Here is an 18,471-nt window from a genome sequence, read left to right on the forward strand (position 1 = left end):
GGAGAAAATCGCAGTGATATCGCATCGCTGGTCCGTGCAATATCACTGCTATGATTCGCTAAGCGTCAGCCAATCACAGCCAGCACTCGAAGAATAGCTGTGATTGGTTTATCATCATCAGCCAATCACAGCCAGCACTTCCAGAAGGCACGGATTTTTGAATTACCGTCCAGAAGAGAAGAAGATCACTGCCTGGGACCCGGGGAGAAGATGCGGCCGGGCTGACAGCGCGGGACAGGTGATGTATGTGTGTTTTGGTTTTTTTTTTCTGCAGCCAGGGCTTAAATTTTAGCTTTGACAGTAGGATTTCCTGCTGTCAAAGTTGCATCGCACCGCACGAAAATCGCGCGACTTTGTCGCCCATGTGAACAAGACCTAATGGCCTCCATTGTCTTTTCGCTGAGTTCTTATAGTTTTCTATGTGAATGTGATTTGGTCAGAAATTCTGATAAGGTTTCAGTTGGTAACCAAGGAAACTGCTGTAATAAATCTGCTGTTCAGGACGGATACACTAGTCTTGGGGACATCTTGGACCAGAAGTGGCCACTTCAGCGCCAGAGCGGACTGTAAACATTGTCCCGTCTGGTTACCATGGAGTCCGTCCCCGGGGAGGGGCTTGTCCCGGAAGACGAGTGCTGATTGGTTGTTCCCCGGCACTGTGAGATAGGGATGCGGTGTGTGTGGTGGACGCTGGCGGCGGGCGCTCTGCTATGTCTGCCGGGGGGCGCCGGCCTGGACAACGGGCTGGCGCGGACCCCGCCGATGGGCTGGTTACACTGGGAGAGGTTCATGTGTGAGACGGACTGCGGGAAGAACCCGAGCGGCTGCATCAGGTGAGGCGGAGGAGGAAGCGGTGCTGACCACATGGGGCGCTCTATACAGCGCTGCAGGACTGGACATGTGATCCGGTGACCCCCAACTCTCCCCCTCCTTCCCCACTGAAGGCGCACTCTGACTGTACTGTTAGGCTCCCAGACATTTAAATGGCCAATTAGAGTATTTAACTCTATCTGTTCCATTTGTTTTGCGCGATCTTGTGAACGAGCCCATAGCAATCAGTGCGTTCTTTTAATTTTGTATGGCGCACGGTCGTGTGAATCCGCCCTTAGGCTAGCTTCTCATGGCTGAGCGCGATATCGCCCCCGTGTGAGGCTCCCGCGATGTGTCACAAACGCTTCCTATCGCTTCAGTACAGTTGCGATCCTCCGGCACGGGTTTAAGCCACGCCAGAGGATCGGCAGAATAGCTGAGGATTTCTCCCGCGGTTTTACAGGTGGGATTCCGTGTGTAAAATTGCGCAGCAGGATCCGTCATGTGAACACACCTTTAGAGTAGCTCACATATAGTGAACATGGGGCCGGTTTTCTGCCGCAGAAAATTTGCGTAAAAATTTGGACTATCAGTGCAAATTTTGACGAGGATCGCAGCGTGGTTATCAACACCCAAACCCGCCACAGGGGTGGCTTTTAATACATGAAAGTGGGTTTTCCGCTATAGAAGGCGGGATTTATGAATCAGCCAATTGGTGCTATGGCTCAGCTAATTCATAAATCCCGCCTCCACCACACAATGGCTGTGATTGGTTCTCAAGCTCTGCTCAGCCAATCAATGTAGCGCTGACTGAACCAATCACAGACATTTATTGGTTCATCGAGTGCTGCATTGATCATGTAACCAGGAAGCGATCTTCTGCTGGTGGCCGAGGATCGAAGTAAGCGAGCTGGAGCTCCTGAGAGCAGCAGGAGGGCCCGGACCGTAGCTGCTAGGTAATGTATAATAAGACATCCTCTGAAAATAAGACTTAGTGCCTCTGTTGGGGCGAAAGTTAATATAAGACGGGATCTTATTTTCAGGGAAACAGGGGTATTAGTGAGATACATCAGCCTCTGATTCCCGGTGTGTTAGAAATGATCCTACACGCTGCTTGTCCTCGGTCGTCCACGCTCTACAGAACTATTCCGGTGGGACCCATGTAAGTACATCCCTCACCAACCGCAATCCCGTTATTGCAGCAATCAGGGCCTTATCTACACTCACGCTGTGCTGAGCTATAAACCTGAATACGCCCCGGTTAAAGGTCGGATCTTGATAACACGATCACACTGTGCTGCTAACACGGCCATAGCATGATTAAATAATCCCGCCATCCTGGGGCTGGGTAGCGTCACTAAATACAGCGGAGCTACTTCAAGTAAAAAAAAAACATAACGTAACGCAAGCAAATAGAAATCTTTTTGTGTATTTTTTTTAAACCCCCTAAAATCAATGGGGGAAAAATGGAATTGTTTGTTTCCTTTTTATTTCCATTTCTCTGTCCATAAACGGAACAGGGTGATGGAAAGCCCTAACCCAGGTGTGAACAGAGCCTAATGGGGGTCTCTGTGTCCCCCACCCTTGGCAGTAGTGGTCCTTCTATGCTCCTACCCTCTCTCCAAGTAACTGTGGAGCCTCTATGTTCCTGCCCACCTCTCTGTGTCACTTAGCCCCTCCCCTTTCAGCAAATTTTTTTTTAACCCCCTTCCCACCAAACTTTTGTAGTAGAACTGTAGGTGTGTTTGGGCATGGGGCACACAGCTGCATTGACAAGAACACCATCCTGGTACATTCCGGGTGTAATTGCCGCTTGTGTGACCAGCATAGCGCCACTGTATGGATGGCAGTGTGTGCACCCAGATTCCCCCTCCCATCACCTCTACTCCCGCTCCCCTCTGAGTATCAGAGAAACCAAGGAGAAGAAGAGGCCAGAGGAGGAATCTGGGTGCGCACACTGCCATCAGTGTGTCCCCCATGACTGTGCTGGTCATAGAAGCAATGATCAAAGCATTAAGGTACTAGGATGGGGTGCTTGTCAGTGAGCACTTCCCCGAACGTCCCCCCACCCCCAATCCCTACTCCGCCAGTAGTTTTGCTAGGAAGTCCAGCAGGAAGATTAAAAAAGGGGGAAACAATTCTTTGAATTGACTGCTCTGGCGCCGCCCCCCATAAGAGAACCGCCCTGGGCACTGGCCCTGGCAGCAGTGTGAATAGTACTTCAATGGCTGTAATAATGTCATGTTTTCCAGTGAACAGCTCTTCATGCAGATGGCCGATATGATGGTATCGAATGGATGGTTAAAAGCAGGATACAGATATCTGTGCATCGATGACTGCTGGCTGGCTACACAACGCGATGAGAACAACAGACTGCAAGCAGATCCCACAAGGTTTCCGGGAGGCATCAAGAAGTTGGCTGACTATGTGAGTTATGTTTATGTTATAGCGTAATAAGGGGGTTACCAGAAGCTGTTATACTGATACTTCTAACAGGTCCGGACTATTTACTGGTTGGTCCAACTGGATGCTGCCCACTTGGGACCCACTTCTACTAGACAGAGTGGCGCTGCCATCTGCCCATGAGGATTATGGCCACGGCTCCTCCCATTGGTAACAGCTAATCACTAAAGTTACTATAGCTGCACCTCTGATGATCACCTTGTTGGAGAGCTGCAATATCAAAATGAACTGTCCGGATGGTGAAGAATCTTTCCCTATTCTGTCTTTTTTGTTTGCACTTAGTTTTTTTAATGCTAATTTCACAAAAGCGAGTGCGATATCGTGCTTACCAATGTGCAATATCACTGCGGATCGAGGCATTTTGTGTTAACACCTCGCATCGTGACGGGGGATCGGCAAGTGTTTCCCATTGTTTTCAATGGGAAACCTCACGTGCCCCTCACACGCTGTGTATTGCAGTGTACCATACAAGTGTTTGTCACCGTGACAGAAAGGAAAACCCTGTGTGTCAACATACAAGTGATCAGACAATCGCATGATCAAGTCCCTAATGAGGGAAAAAAGTGTAAAAAAAAGATTTTTTTAAAAAAATTTTAAAATGTTTTTTTTTTTAAAAATCACTATTTTCCTGTTAAAATGTTGCTTTAACATGAAAAAACAAGCAATAAAAACCCAACATAATTGTGCTGCTGCAATCGTGACAATACACTCCGTAAAACTAAGCCTGAAGTCAGACTGCTGTATGCGAGTTGCGTCTGAGAATTTTTGGCACAACTCGCATCAGACAGCACATGTAAAAAACAAGCCTTCATACGCCCATATCGGCAAAAATAAATAAAGCTATGGCTTTTCAGATGCCAGAGAAACAAACAGATCAGCTCTGCAGTCTTTAGTTGCACGGTCCACAGCTCTGCACCCCCAGCCCATCCAGAAATCCAAGCAACAGCAAAAGCCAGCACTTCCAAATCTAGTGAAGGCTGAAAAGGCCTTTCAACGCAAAATACTATGCTTCCAGGGTAGTTGATCAGCCGTGGGTCCTTTGCTCAGGACCCTCGCTGATCAGCTGATCAGGCACCCTCTGACACCCATTGATTTCAATGAGAGCTACGCCGGCCACTACACGAGTCAGAGCAGCGGCTTCTGGTCTGACCACTGAGTGTAGGGACGCTGACAGCAAGCACCCACTCAGCTGATCAGCGGACCTCGGCCGATCAACTATTGATGAGCTATCCTGAAGACAGGTTATCAATAGTATTTCGCTTGGAAAATCCCTTTATCTTTATTGATGGCTTAAGACATACAAACAGTAACCTCAACAGTTGACGACATGTTATGACACAGTCCTGACTATACTGGTCCATTTTCATGAGTAAGGACTTATGTGGTCAGAAATGTGTAGGAAGCCATGATGTTATCGGTTGATATTACTGTTTGTATGTCTTAAACCCTCAATAAATGTTACGGCTCTGCTGGAGAAGTGCTGGCCTTTGCTCTCACTTGGTTTTCCCATTGTTGGGAAACCTTGCTAGTTTCTCGACAATGAGAAAAGGTAAAAAAAAAACCGTGATGAGTTCTTAAGGGGTTAAACAGCCTCTCATAAAGCATAAATACATGTATATGGCAAGAGACAAAGTTGACAAGGTGTTCATAGGAAAGATTCTCCGTTGTTTGTCATTATATACCTAGGTCCATGCTCGCGGATTACTGCTTGGCATATATCAGGATGTCGGTAAGGCGACGTGTGCGGGATATCCGGGAAGCCAGGGCTTCTATGAGTTGGATGCACAGACGTTTGCTGACTGGGGCATAGATCTGCTCAAGTTTGATGGCTGTAATTATGGAACTCTGGAGCTGCTGGAAGATGGTAAGAGCCCGAAAATAATGCATCATTCTGTGTAAGGGCACTTTTAGAGGAGCCGATTATCGTTTGAATGAATGACATCAGCGTTGGCTCATCCACTCTGTTTAGACAGGCAGATACATCGTTGGCTCGTACAACTGAGAAATCGTTCAGAATCGCTCAGTCTTTCACAAGTATATGTAAATGAGAAGGACCGAACCGACGATGATTTGTATGCCTGCATAAAATGAATCACGAGCAAAAAGCGAACCATTTTCGTTCGGCGGCTCGTGTTTAGACCAAACGATGATTGTTCAAATGAGCAAAAGTTAATGATCATTCAGTCTAAAAGCACCATAAAACAGAGGTCTCTGTAAATTACATTGTTTTGGACAGTGAGAATAGTGCTGCATGCGTCGCTTTTTTTCCTGCCAACACGGCACACCACAGCAGAAGCTAAAGGACCATATATGATAAGTCAGTACGGTTCATCGCTCCCCACCGGTGGCTCCTTTTGACGGATCCAGTGCCTCATGCTTTTCATTTGATGGAAACCATGGCACATGGAACAGAGCGTGCTGACATGAAACATCAGGTATTTAGAGGAGTTCACCGCTGTATTGATAGCATTTAACAATAATTATTTGTTTTCTTTGTCACTAAGACCCCCGTCAGACAGATGTGTATTATCCATGTACAACGAAAAAGGTTTGGTATAGTGTTAGCCAGTGGGGTAAAATGTGATTGTTCTCAGTAAGAGAAACCAAGTAATCTTGTAGATGTGATACCTTTTAATGGCTAACAAAAATACATGATGTTACAGCGAGCTTTCCAACCTACGCAGGGTTCTTCCTCAGGCTTAGATGGAATAGATCATAAGAGGCATCACGGACGCAACACAGAACATATTAAAGTTACTATATTAAAAGGCAATTTCAAATCCCAACATCCCAGAAGAATTTGGGAGTACACATTTATAACAACCGTTGACACTGTCAGGACCAAAAGTGGGTTAGAGTTCTTTAACATTCCGCTGCCTCAGACCGTAGCAGTTGGCTGCCACAGTCACATGACCATGTTCCTACATACACCGATATCCAATGTCTGCTAAGTGCAGATCCTACAACTATAGGTGGTCCCCCATCCTGCCTGATGAGGGGGCCGCTGCATCTAAGTGTAATGAATAGTGATGGCTCTATTAAACCTCTGCTGTAGGATTAGACCAACTTGTGCATGTTTGCATTTCGCAGGTTACCGCCGTATGTCTATAGCATTGAACCGCACAGGTAGAAATATATTGTATTCTTGTGAGTGGCCTCTTTATGCTCGTCGGTTAACAAAGGTAAGGAAACAAAATAGAGCTCTTAATAAGAAAAATGCCCTATAACCGTTGCTTAGAAATGATTCATGTCGTGTGTCCACAACTTGTATTAAATCGAAACTGCTCCAAAACCCATATTTATATCGTGTCTGAGATAGTGGCAGTGCTGTACCATGGCACAACTGATACATTGTACCTCTTCCATTGTGTCTGTTCACCAGTCCCAAAAAGAGTGAAGGTAAAGGTAGGGGGTGCAATCATTGCAGTGGTATCTCATTGCTGCCTTGTCAAACCAGTGAGCGCCCCCTAATGGAGTTGAGAATACATGGTGGCCGTCTGAGAAACGCATCCTAGAATGTAACTCTGACGGATCCAATGCATTTACAGACTAAAGGTGGCGGAGCCCAATGTCAAACTGTACGTTCCCATCAGGCTTGTCTTTGTTTGATGGGAATTAACCCTTTCCAATCCAATTATTTTTTCTCATTCATTCTCCCCAGCTCCAAATAAATCGGAGCTGGTGAGAATGTATAAGAAAAAATACATTTCCCTGCACCCTCCTGAACTGACAGAGTTCAGGAGGGTGCAGGTGCTCACTGCACCGTGGGAGGGCCTGCTTACCTGTCCGGTGTCTTCAGCATTCTCCCTTCTGCCTCGGCGATCATGTGACCACTGGGGTCAGGTGGCACCCAGTGGTCACATGATCGCCGAGCCGGGAGACAGAAGGGAGAATGCGGAAGACGCCGGACAGGTAAGCAGGCCACCCCACGGTGCAGGCTCGGCGTTCATGTGACAGCTGAGGGTCAGGTGACACCGGCGGTCACATGATCGCCGGCCGGAATCTCCGTGCATTACATAGCGCTAAATTATCGCTATGTAATGTGTAAAGGAGAAGGCAGAAAGGGTTAAAAACCCTTTCTGCCTTCTCCTCGGGGGTCCTCGATGAGGACCAGTGCAGGAGTGTATCTGCACCTGATGTGTCTGACGATCGGGTGCAGATGCACTCCTGCACTGCAGTGTCGGGCCTGCCCCGACATCGAAGCTGTGGAGGGAAATTATGATGTCGGGGCAGGCCCGACACTGGATTGGAAAGGGTTAAGAATTCGGTGTTGGGCTTATTTTAAAGGAGCTAATTCTCATTTGCATGAGCAAGTGCCCTCATCGCCAGCTCATCCGCTCTTGTGCAGCTGTTTAGACAGGCAGATTCCTCGTTGACTCATTCAATGAGAATCGTTCGGTCTTTCACATTAGTGAATGTGAAAGACCAAACGAGCGCTAGTCAAATGGAACGAGGAGTGAACGAGCCAACGATGATTTTTATGTCTTAATAAAATGGACGAGTGAGAAGTGAACGATTCTTGTCGTTGGATCGCGTTTAGACCGAAAGATTACGTTCACTTTCACTCGTTTGAACGATTTTTTGAAAGCTAATCATTCTGTCTCTTCCCCCCTCTGGACTAGAAATGCACTCAGCCCATCCCAGTTACATTCTAGGATGGTTTCTTGGGCGGTTTGGATGGCAGCCATGTTTTTCTTAACTCAGCACCTCATGAAAGACCAGTAAAACGGCTACACCCCTGACTTTCATTATAAACCTCCCCAGGGGCGTTGTAGGGACAAGTCTAATACTTATATTGTTGGAGGCATTATAGTACGGCATTCCTGTGGGAGGAAGGAAATGGCAGCTCTCAAGTCATTAGTGATGTCTTCTCATACATTTACCCCCTTAGATTAATTACACTGAAGTGGCCGAGTATTGTAACTCATGGAGAAACTTTGATGATATTGAGGACTCGTGGACAAGTCTAAAGTATGTGATAGATTTCACGGCCTCTTTACAAGGTGAACTGGTTGCGGCCGCTGGGCCAGGAGGATGGAACGATCCAGATATGGTCAGTAACGTGTCATACATCCGGCTTTTTAAATAATGCCATCTTCACATCTCCCAGAATCCTTTTTTTTATCTAAAATCACTTAATTGGCTCCTAAGATAATACTTCAGAACAACCAACATGGTGCTCTTTCTGTTTTACCAAAATGGTCACCGCAACAAAGTAGTATTAAAAAAAAGCCAATGTCCCTATAAAGTTTTGAAAATCATTTTGTATAACTCATTACAACCTGACTTCTACCCCTCTTATACTTGTGTATTTCTTCCTAACCATTCCTATTTTCCTGATTTACCAGCTTGTCATCGGTAACTTTGGCCTGAGTTGGGATCAAGAGGTCACACAAATGGCCCTTTGGTCCATCATGGCAGCTCCACTGCTAATGTCTAACGATTTACGAGACATCAATCCAAGATCCAAAGCACTTTTGCAAGACCAAGAGGTCATTGCCATCAACCAAGACCCTCTTGGTGTTCAGGGATACAGACTGCTCAAGGTAATATGAGGCAGAACGTGCAAGCATGGGCTTTGCTCATTGTTCCACAAAACATGTCAATAGAAATACATGTCAGTAAACATTTTAAGTGACTCTGGACTCAGGTGATCACAATTGATAAGTCAGTACCTACATGAGATGATTACCTACTACTTATTATCCTTTAGTTCTTGCTCTTTGGCTATTTTGAAGCTCATCTCTATTAGGACAAAGCTGTGATCTGTGACTAGAGTTTAGCTACAGTGCCTACCGTATATACCGGCGTATAAGGCGACGGGGCGTATAAGACGACCCCCCAACTTTCACCTTATACGCCGGTATACAGAGGAGAAAAAAAAAATCATTACTCACCTCCCCCGGCGTTCTGTCGCGCTCCGGCAGGATGTCGCTCGCTCCTCGTCCCCGGCGCAGCGTTGCTTTCTGAATGCGGGGCTTGAAATCCCCGCTTCCAGAAAGCTAATACACACGCCGGCAGCCATGACAGCATTGAATGGCTGTGATTGGCTGAAGGCGCACGTGGCTTCAGCCAATCACACTATTCAATGACATCATTGAATGGCTGTGATTGGCTAAAACACACGTGGCTTCAGCCAATCACACTATTCAATGACATCATTGAATGGCTGTGATTGGCTAAAACACACGTGGCTTCAGCCAATCACACTATTCAATGACATCATTGAATGGCTGTGATTGGCTAAAACACACGTGGCTTCAGCCAATCACACTATTCAATGACATCATTGAATGGGTGTGATTGCTAACACACGTGCGCCTTCAGCCAATCACAGCCATTCAATGCTGTCATGGCTGCCGGCGTGTGTGTTAGCTTTCTGGAAGCGGGGATTTCAAGCCCCGCATTCAGAAAGCAACGCTGCGCCGGGGACGAGGAGCGAGCGACATCCTGCCGGAGCGCGACAGAACGCCGGGGGAGGTGAGTAATGATTTTTTTTTTTTACACTTTTTTTTTTTTTATTACCGGCGTATAAGACGACCCCCGACTGCAGAGCAGATTTTTCGGGGTTCAAAAGTCGTCTTATACGCCGGTATATACGGTAATCTAAAGTAGTCTGGGACACGCCTCCTGCAGAAAAAGGAGGTGCAGCAGTCAGGAACTCATATCCACTTCAAGCAGTTTACAAAAGTCCAAAAAAGATTGTCACTCCATAGTATGAGACAGATATGTGACGTTTCGACCTGAACGGTCTTTGTCAAGCATAACATCTGAAAACACTCGCCTATATCCACATAGTGCAAACAACACAGACCAATCACAGAAAGCATAAGAACCAACACTGTTGTGTCTTACCTCCTTATTGGCCAATGAATTCCCCGTCGGGTGCATCTGCTCTGGTCATTATACTGATTTCCAATCATGCAGCGTCAGCCAGTGCCACACGTGTTCCTGAGAATACTCTTTAGGTTACTTCCATAGTGCATCGCGCTGTATACTGCAATCCTACCCCAGCACTTCGCCGTTTTACATCCTCACCAGGCTAAGGCACAAAGTGGATATGAGTTCGAGTGCTGCACCTCCTTTTTCTGCAGGATTTGCTATTGAAGATCTGTGGGTCAACGGTCATTTTGTTGCTGGCACCTAACTTACATTTCTCCACCACTGTGTGGATATCTACGGTGTGCTGCTGGCTGCTCTCTCTCCTGGGACACACCTCCTGCCTCATCATTGGTTCAAGAAGCAGGGGGGGTGTCACCCTGAACCAATGATGACAGGAGGCGTGTTCCAGACTAGGCACAATAGGTGAGCTATATTCACAGATCTCTGTTCTGTCCTAATAGAACTGAACTAAAAAGCAGCCAAGGAACAAGATCTGAGGTTAGAGTACCGGCATTTTTTTAATGTACGGAATAGGATATTCTAAGCATTTTTACAGGTTTTATCGGCCTATTTTGTACATTTTTCTTAGCCTCTCTTTTGCTATGCAGCTAGGTAAAGACGGGGCTGAGAAATCAGTCTTCGCTTCACTGTGTAAACGTAGAGGGCGCTCCATCCAGATTTGTCTGCACCTGTTCTCTATAGAAACAACGGTTTCCATGTTAGTTTATTAATAAGTGTCCATTATATATAATTTATTTTTAACCCCTTAACGCTTCAGGACATACATTTACATCCTGCAGCATCGGGGTATGTATGAAGAGAGATCGCAGGGCAACCTCTTCATACAGCACAAGCGTCAGCTGTTTATTACAGCTGACACCCCTCGGCAATAGCTGCAATCAGCCAAACGGTTGTTCGGCGCTATTAACCCTTTAAATGCAACTGTCACACTGCAGGAGTGAGCAAATCACTGCTAAAAAAAGTAAAAATAAGATCAATAAAGTTTTACTGTGTGTGTGTGTGTGTGTGTGTGTGTGTGTGTGTGTGTGTATAGAAAGTTTAAATCACCCCCCTTTGCCATATCTATAATAAAAAAAATCTAAATCATAAAACAAAAATACATATTTGGTATCACCGCGTCCGTTAAAGTCTATCAAAATAGCACATTATTTATTTTTGGACGACGTTCACCGTGCAGGGTGAATAAAGAACGCCAGAAATGCACTTTCAGTCACCTTGTTTCCCAGAAAAAAATGCAATAAAAAGCGACCAAAAAGTCATATGTATTCTGAAATGGTACCAACGTAAACTACAGGGCGTCTATCAAAAAATCAGGACAACTATGTCGACGCTAAAAGTTATAACGCCCAGAAGGTGGCGGCAGAAAATAATTTAAAAAAATTAAATGTCTTTGAAAAAAAAAATAACAATAGTACAGCAAAAAAAAAAAAAAAAACTATATTTGGTATCGTAGTAATCATACTGACCCATAGAATAAAGTTATCATGTCATTTTTGTTGCAGTTTGTGCGCCGTAGAAACAAGACGCACTAAAAGGTGGCAGAAATGTGGGTTTTTTTTCTTTTCATTTTACTCCACTTAGAAGTTTTTCAGTACATTATGTGGTATACTAAATAGTACCATTGAAAAATACAACTTGTCCGGCAAAAAACAACCCTCATGCAGCAACGTCGATGGATAAATAAAAGGAGTTACGATTTTTTTTAAAAGGGGGGAGAAAAGAAACGAAAATGGGAAGAAAAAAAAAGGCTGCATTCTTAAGGGGTTAATAGTGTTGTGTCCCACAAGCTCAGTGCATAGGGTTGTAATTAGACATATGAGAGCGTACTTGGTCACGCCCCTTTTTCGCCTGAGCGCCGCGATTTTCGAGTACTTCCGTACTTGGGCGAAAAGATTCGGGGGGCGCCGTGGGTGAGTGGGGGGTTGCAGCTGGGAGTGGGGGGGGGGGGGGGGGGGAGAGAGAGAGAGGGCTCCCCCCTGTTCCTCGCCACGCCGCCCCCCGAATCTTTTCACCCGAGTATGGAAGTACTCGAAAATCGCGGCGCTCGATCGAGTAATTACTCGAAACGAGTAGGTTCGCTCATCTCAAGTTGTAATATATAGTAGTAGTAGTTCCCTGCAGAATAGAAGGGCTTCTCTTCTTCAGGGAACAGCAGTAAAACACATGAAGGTTGGTGGGGCACAGGATATTAACCCCTTTAACAACCACCCATACGTCTGTTGACGGCGACTCTTAAGGGGCTTTATTCTGCATCGCCGTCTTTTGACGGTAACTGCATGAGAAGCATGGCACTGATCTCCTGTGCCAGGAAGAGCGGATGCTCAGCTGTTAAACAGTGGGGACCAAAGAAACCTCCAATCCCCACTCTACATGCTGCGATCTGTGCGACCACACCATCTAAAAGGCTGACAGAGGCAGGGGGCTCTGTCTGCCATACATCGTACCCACGTGAGCCATACATTGGACCCCGTGATGCGATCGTGGAGTCTCAAGAGGTTGCTTTGACACCCAGACTTTCAGGTGTGTCAGCTACAGTGGCCTATGAGGATCAACCTTTCTAATGAACCACTATACTTATATTGTAGTGTATTAGAAGAATGATAAAAGATGCAGATAATTTAAGTCCCCCAGTGGGACAAAAATAACAAGTTAGAGTATTAAAAAAAAGTGTTACAACTCCACCATTCCCCTTTATATCATCACACATATGTGGTATCACTGCTTTCGTAATGACCCAGAGAAAAGAGTTAGAACATATAACCCGCACAGTGCACGTCATGGAGAAACATTCAAACAACATGGCAAAAATAGCTAATTTTGCCTCTTGCCTTATAAAAAATGGAACAGAAAGTGATCAAAACGTTGCATAGATCAACAAATGTACTTTTTAAATGGTACCATCTCATCCCGCCAAACCCCCCCCCCCCCCACTAAGAGCACTGTTGACAAAAAAAAAAAAGAAAAGTTAGTCTTTGATTTTAAAAAAAATGTTATATATATATATATATAGTTATATAATTTTCTTTTAGTGAAAAACACCTATATACATAATCACCTATATATCAGTATTGGTGTAATTATACTGGCCTATAGAATTAATTTAACATTCTTTTTTCTGCACGGTGACAGCAGTTAAAAATAAAAAAAAACATGGAAGAATTGCAGAAGTAATCAAAATGTTATATGTTCCCAAAGGTTCGATAAATGAAGACTTATATAGCGCAAAACCGCATCTTTATTCACTGCGATTTGTGAGAGTCAGCGATGATTTTTTTGGACAATCTCGCATCGCCTTGCTGCCGCCCATGAGAAAATTGTGCGGTTTGTATCGCAAAAGGCAATGGGACTTTGTAATGTTAAAATCGCATCACATTGCAGCGCGTGTTTCTAGCGTTGCTATGCGATAAAAGGAAGCCTCCATAGGAATACATGGGGGATTAAAAAATAAAATCACAGAAAGATGGCGCAAGCCGTGATTTTTTTGTTAATTTATCCTCTCAACATCACATCAGTGAAAACATCGCAGAGGGGTAGGAAACCGTTGTAAAGCATTGGTTTCACAATTACTTTTTTTTACTATCACAGCAGGTGAGTTAAAAAAAAAAAAAAGTCATGCTATTTGCAAATACAACTTGTCCTGCAAAAAAACAAGCCCTCATACGGCTGTCGATGGAAAAATTAAGAACTTATAGCTCCCAGATCGGGGGAAAAAAATGTGAAAAATTAGTTTGTCATTAAGATGCAAACAGGCTTCATCACTAAGGCTGGGTTCTCACAGGGCGGATTCTCGGTGAAAATCTCGCTGTTTGGCCGCAGCGAAAAACCGTGAGATTTCCGCCGGAAGAAACACCGCTGCAAAACCCACGGCTGTTTTGAAGCGGCCCAGCCGCTAGCTCTTCCGCTGCGGCCAGCACTCCCATAGAGAAGAGCGCGGCTGCAGCGGGGGGAAAAAAAATAAAAAAATTGGACATGCTGCGGTTGGCAAATCCACGCCGCAGCGGCTTCTGAGAAATCTCGTCCATATGGCTGGCTAATCCCGGGTTTAGCGGCCGCATGCAGATTTGCCGCGGCGAAATTCCGCACGGAATTTCCGCAGCAAATCTGCCCCGTGTGAACCCAGCCTAAGGGGTTAAAGATGTATTATATATAATACACTTAATAAGCCATAATATGAGAACAGTTGTAGCTGTTCTAGAGAGAACAAGGTGCAGGCATAGCTGGATGGAGCGCGATCTGTTAGGCCGCCTGCACACGGGCGGAAATCCTGCGGCGGGATTTCCCGCGGGATTTCCGCCACTGAAAGTTTGCATAGGAGTGCATTACAATACGCACTCCTATGCAGACGGCCGCGCGAAATCTCACGCGGTAAACAAACCGCGGCATGTCCTATTTTTGTGCAGGGCACGCACTGACCCAGCTGCCGGCTCCGGTCTGCGCATGCGCCACAGCCGGCACATGAAAGAGCCAGGGCCGCCAGGCGTGGGTGAGTACGCGCTCGTCTCTGCAGGCTCTCGGGTCGGGTCCCGCGGCGAGAATTCTCGCCGCCGCATCCGACCCGCTCGTCTGCAGGCGGCCTTAGGCTATATTCACACGCGTGAATTAGAACTCCACTCTTTTGAATGGAGTTACACAAGTGGTTTTTTTCTTCCCCTAGTGATGCTGCTAGGTTTAAAAAATATCAGCCCGATACTACCTACACGCAGGCCAGAGTTCGCGCTCGCCAGCATACTTTTTAATAGCAAAAACACCTCCCATCCCTTCTGTTTAGTAGCAAATGTTTTGAATGGAAAGCCTTCATGCTGTGCGATGCGCTTTACTGTACCATTGAAAACAATGGGTGATGCGGTCCGAGGAACATGAAGCGATAGGACATGTGTTGCAAGACGCACGTGAATATGAACTCCTTTCTTCCGAGTAGAGTCCTACACAGTAGCGATGTTTTCTCCCACAGCAATGCTGCATGTTCCTTGGAATGCCTCGCCCATTAATTTCAGTGGGACCCTAAATACATCGTATAGCGCCTGCAGGGCGCGCGATGTACATGTGAACACAATGCAAAGTTTCCCATTGAAATCAATGGGAAATGCTTCCAATTTTTCGGACAGAAAACACAGGCTAAAAAATGCGCAACGTATTTGCACAACTGAAGTGCATTTAGGGCTCATTCGCACAGGCAGGATAGTGGCCCCAGCAGTAATAGTACACACACATAATTGGTCTCTGGCTTGGCAGCATCCCTACAGACATTACTCACCCCACCGCAGAGTCTGTGACTGCTGACCTCTCCCCTCAGCACAGAGGTCAGCGGTAACAGACTGCACTGTGCCTGCCGCTGGACCGGTACTGCAGGTGGGGTGCATAGACTTCCTTTAAAGGGAGTTATCCTGGCATCACCAGCTGGTATACAGCAGCATTGGAGTGGCAGCGTTGTTTTGACCGCTGTGTAGTGACAGACGCTCATAATTGCAGATGTAGCTCTCATTGAAAGTAAGAGAATCTGTGCCCGAAATTACAAGAACAGCTCCAACTAAAATGAGGGGGGAGGGAGGAGAGGGGATAACTTTATGATCAGTGAGGATCTAACCACTTGGGACCCACCAGCCAGAGACCAGGGGTCCAACAGTTGGACAGCACCTGTCAGTTATCCCATGTCCTGCAGCTAGGGGGATAATGTTATAACTTGGCACACCTTTTGTTTTTGCAAAAAAAAAAATCAGGTGAGGGGAAAAAAATGCTCAAAGGCATAACTCACAGAACGAGGCCAGATCCAAGATATATACTACAGAAAAGGCGCAATCACCATTTGACCGGAATGCATGCAGTAAGCCAGATTGCTATATAGGAGCAAAAATGTTCAGGTGCAGTTTAATTGATCAGCCACTCAACTCAATCCAGGATGGAGGAGGGGTGACTGCCAACAGACCCAGCCTGCACCATATGAACTGATACCAGGAAAAGCGCCATGGATATGTGTGCCACACATACAGGGGTACAACCCCCACTGACTAAGCAGTGGATTGCCCTGCATTAATACTGCCACACTGGCATGTCAGCCTATTAGTATTTTAGGCCCAAAACACACCATTTAACCTGAAGGCATGCAGTAAGCCAGATTGCTATGCGAGTCATGTCTTTTGAGCAATTTTTCTCACCTATGATTTTATGTAGTTAATTGTGAGAGCGTAGGTTCTGGCATACATGCGGTGGTGCGCTGGTTTACATGTTTGGGGCCTAAAATACTAACACCCACATTTATCAGCGTGTGTTTTTTATGCATGCAGTTTGCTCTAGATGCCGGAGGAGCCCAGGCTGACATGCCTGTGTGGCACACTTAATGCAGGGCAATCCACTGCTTAGTCGGTGCAGCTTGTACCCCTGTATGTGTGGCACACATCCATGGCGCTCTTCCTGGTATCAGTTCATACGGTGCAGGCTGGGTCTGTTGGCAGTCACACCTCCCCTATCCTGGGTTGAGTTGAGAGGCTGCTCAATCAACCTGTACCTGAACATTTTTGCTCCTATATAGCAATCTGGCTTACTGCATGCCTTCGGGTCAAATGGCGATTGAGCATTTCCTGTTATTGATAGCTCTTTGTTTTTGCCATTTATTACAATATTGTATTTTTGTTAATCTGTTTCAGATACAGAGCTTTGAATTGTGGGAGAAGCCCCTTGCTGGAGGATCACTTGCTGTTTCTGTGACTAATCGGCAAGAGATAGGTGGTGCTCGACTGTTCCCTCTGTCCCGTGCCATGCTCTGGCAAGGATTAGCTTGTAAGAAGACATGTTACCTAACACAGTTGCTTCCTACCCGGTACGAGTATGGGAGCTTCAATGCAACCTTCTTCTTGCAGCTGTCAGTGAACCCCTCAGGCACCGTATTGTTGAGGGTGGACTAAGCTGTCGAGGGCCAACCAGATCATAAAGGAGCACAGTGATTGGGGGAATTTGCTGGTTTTGGAAATGGGTTCATGATCACTCGTTTCTTAAAGGGCCACTCCAGCAAAAGCACATTTTTCCATTATTGTACTCCTGACTGCCTCACTCTAGACATCTATGTACATTGCAGCCTCTTGTCTGATACTTTTCCAAAAATAAAGACTCTGCCCAGTTTCTCATCCTCTGCACTGTGCTAGCACTGCAATACATCAGTACAACATCACATGACCAGCCTTGAACCATCTCTGCCTGCTGGGAGGGCAGTGAGATCACCTAAATAAGCTGAAGAGCATAAGGTAATGATGAACAGTGGGGGAAGATGAACGGTCATTATACATGTGACAGGGTCCTCTAAACAGTAACTGATAGATGTTTCTGACCCCCTCCCTCGGTGGTCACAATGAGATCATTTGGCCCACATGAGTCCAGATATTTTCAGATTGAACAGAAAACTAGATTTGCTGAATTTGAAGCGCAAAAAAAACCAAAAACCAGTGGCATTTTTTTAAGTATTATGTCAAGGAGGAGTTGATAATATGAAGAAATAATTCTGAAAATACCTCATAGGACACAGAACCACATCCTGCAGCAGAAGCCTTTGCCTTACAGGTCGCACAATTGTGTAACTGGAATTGCTCCACACTCATAGCTATATAGACAGGTCTCCAATTAGTAAGACTGCTGCTTGCATTAGTTTAATCAAGTTATACTTCCATAATATTCCAGGTGGCTTTCCTGTAGCAAGTCACCTCTTTGCCTGCCTGGATTTCCATAATGGGTGGCAAAGCTCTTTTTTTAAGTTATGAGCTCGACTCTACTGATTACCTTTTAGGTCCGTTTCACATACTGGTTGCAAAATCTACACAAATGCCACAACTCTGAATGATAATCATCCCGTGTAAGAGGGCCTTCAGTCTCTGCAGACTCTCAGATCTGGAGCATGCTCCATGTGTAGCGTTTATTGCTCAGCACATTTTATTTCAATGTAATAAGTGAAATCCCCAACAAAATCATGTGGAATTTGTGTGCAAATACCCTGATTTTAGATAATTGCTGAAGTGTTCAGTAAATGCCCGGCTGTGAATTTCTGCTTTTGTAAGAGCCTTAAAAGTCAAGTGATTTTGATTCCAAAATAAAACCAGATATTGAGCGCTGCCTGCCTTGAGTTTTTTTTTTTAACTGTATTGTTTGTAAATAGGACTATTATATTGTATGTGTAATGAGTTAGGGAGATTGGAACTTTCCTACAGTTCACACACCGTATGACATGAAGTTTGCAGCTCCTGTGGTAATGAAAGAAGGAAGGAAGTGACAGGTGGGCACTATTCTAAAATGCAGAAAAGCTGCTGCCACTAA

General features: G+C 45.6%; 1 protein-coding gene across 1 annotated transcript; it reads left to right on the forward strand.

Annotated features, from left to right (window-relative positions):
- Positions 1 to 631: 631 nt before the first annotated feature.
- On the forward strand, positions 632 to 18,116 carry GLA (galactosidase alpha). Its single transcript, XM_066580934.1, has 7 exons — positions 632 to 833; positions 3,063 to 3,237; positions 4,960 to 5,137; positions 6,364 to 6,455; positions 8,165 to 8,326; positions 8,622 to 8,819; positions 16,818 to 18,116. Exons 1-7 carry the CDS (start codon positions 670 to 672, stop codon positions 17,073 to 17,075), a joined length of 1,227 nt encoding a protein of 408 aa, XP_066437031.1. The 5' UTR covers positions 632 to 669; the 3' UTR covers positions 17,076 to 18,116.
- The last annotated feature ends 355 nt before the right edge of the window (positions 18,117 to 18,471 follow it).

The sequence above is a fragment of the Eleutherodactylus coqui genome, chromosome 10 (assembly GCF_035609145.1).
Source record: "Eleutherodactylus coqui strain aEleCoq1 chromosome 10, aEleCoq1.hap1, whole genome shotgun sequence".
NCBI classification, from domain to species: Eukaryota; Metazoa; Chordata; class Amphibia; order Anura; family Eleutherodactylidae; genus Eleutherodactylus; species Eleutherodactylus coqui.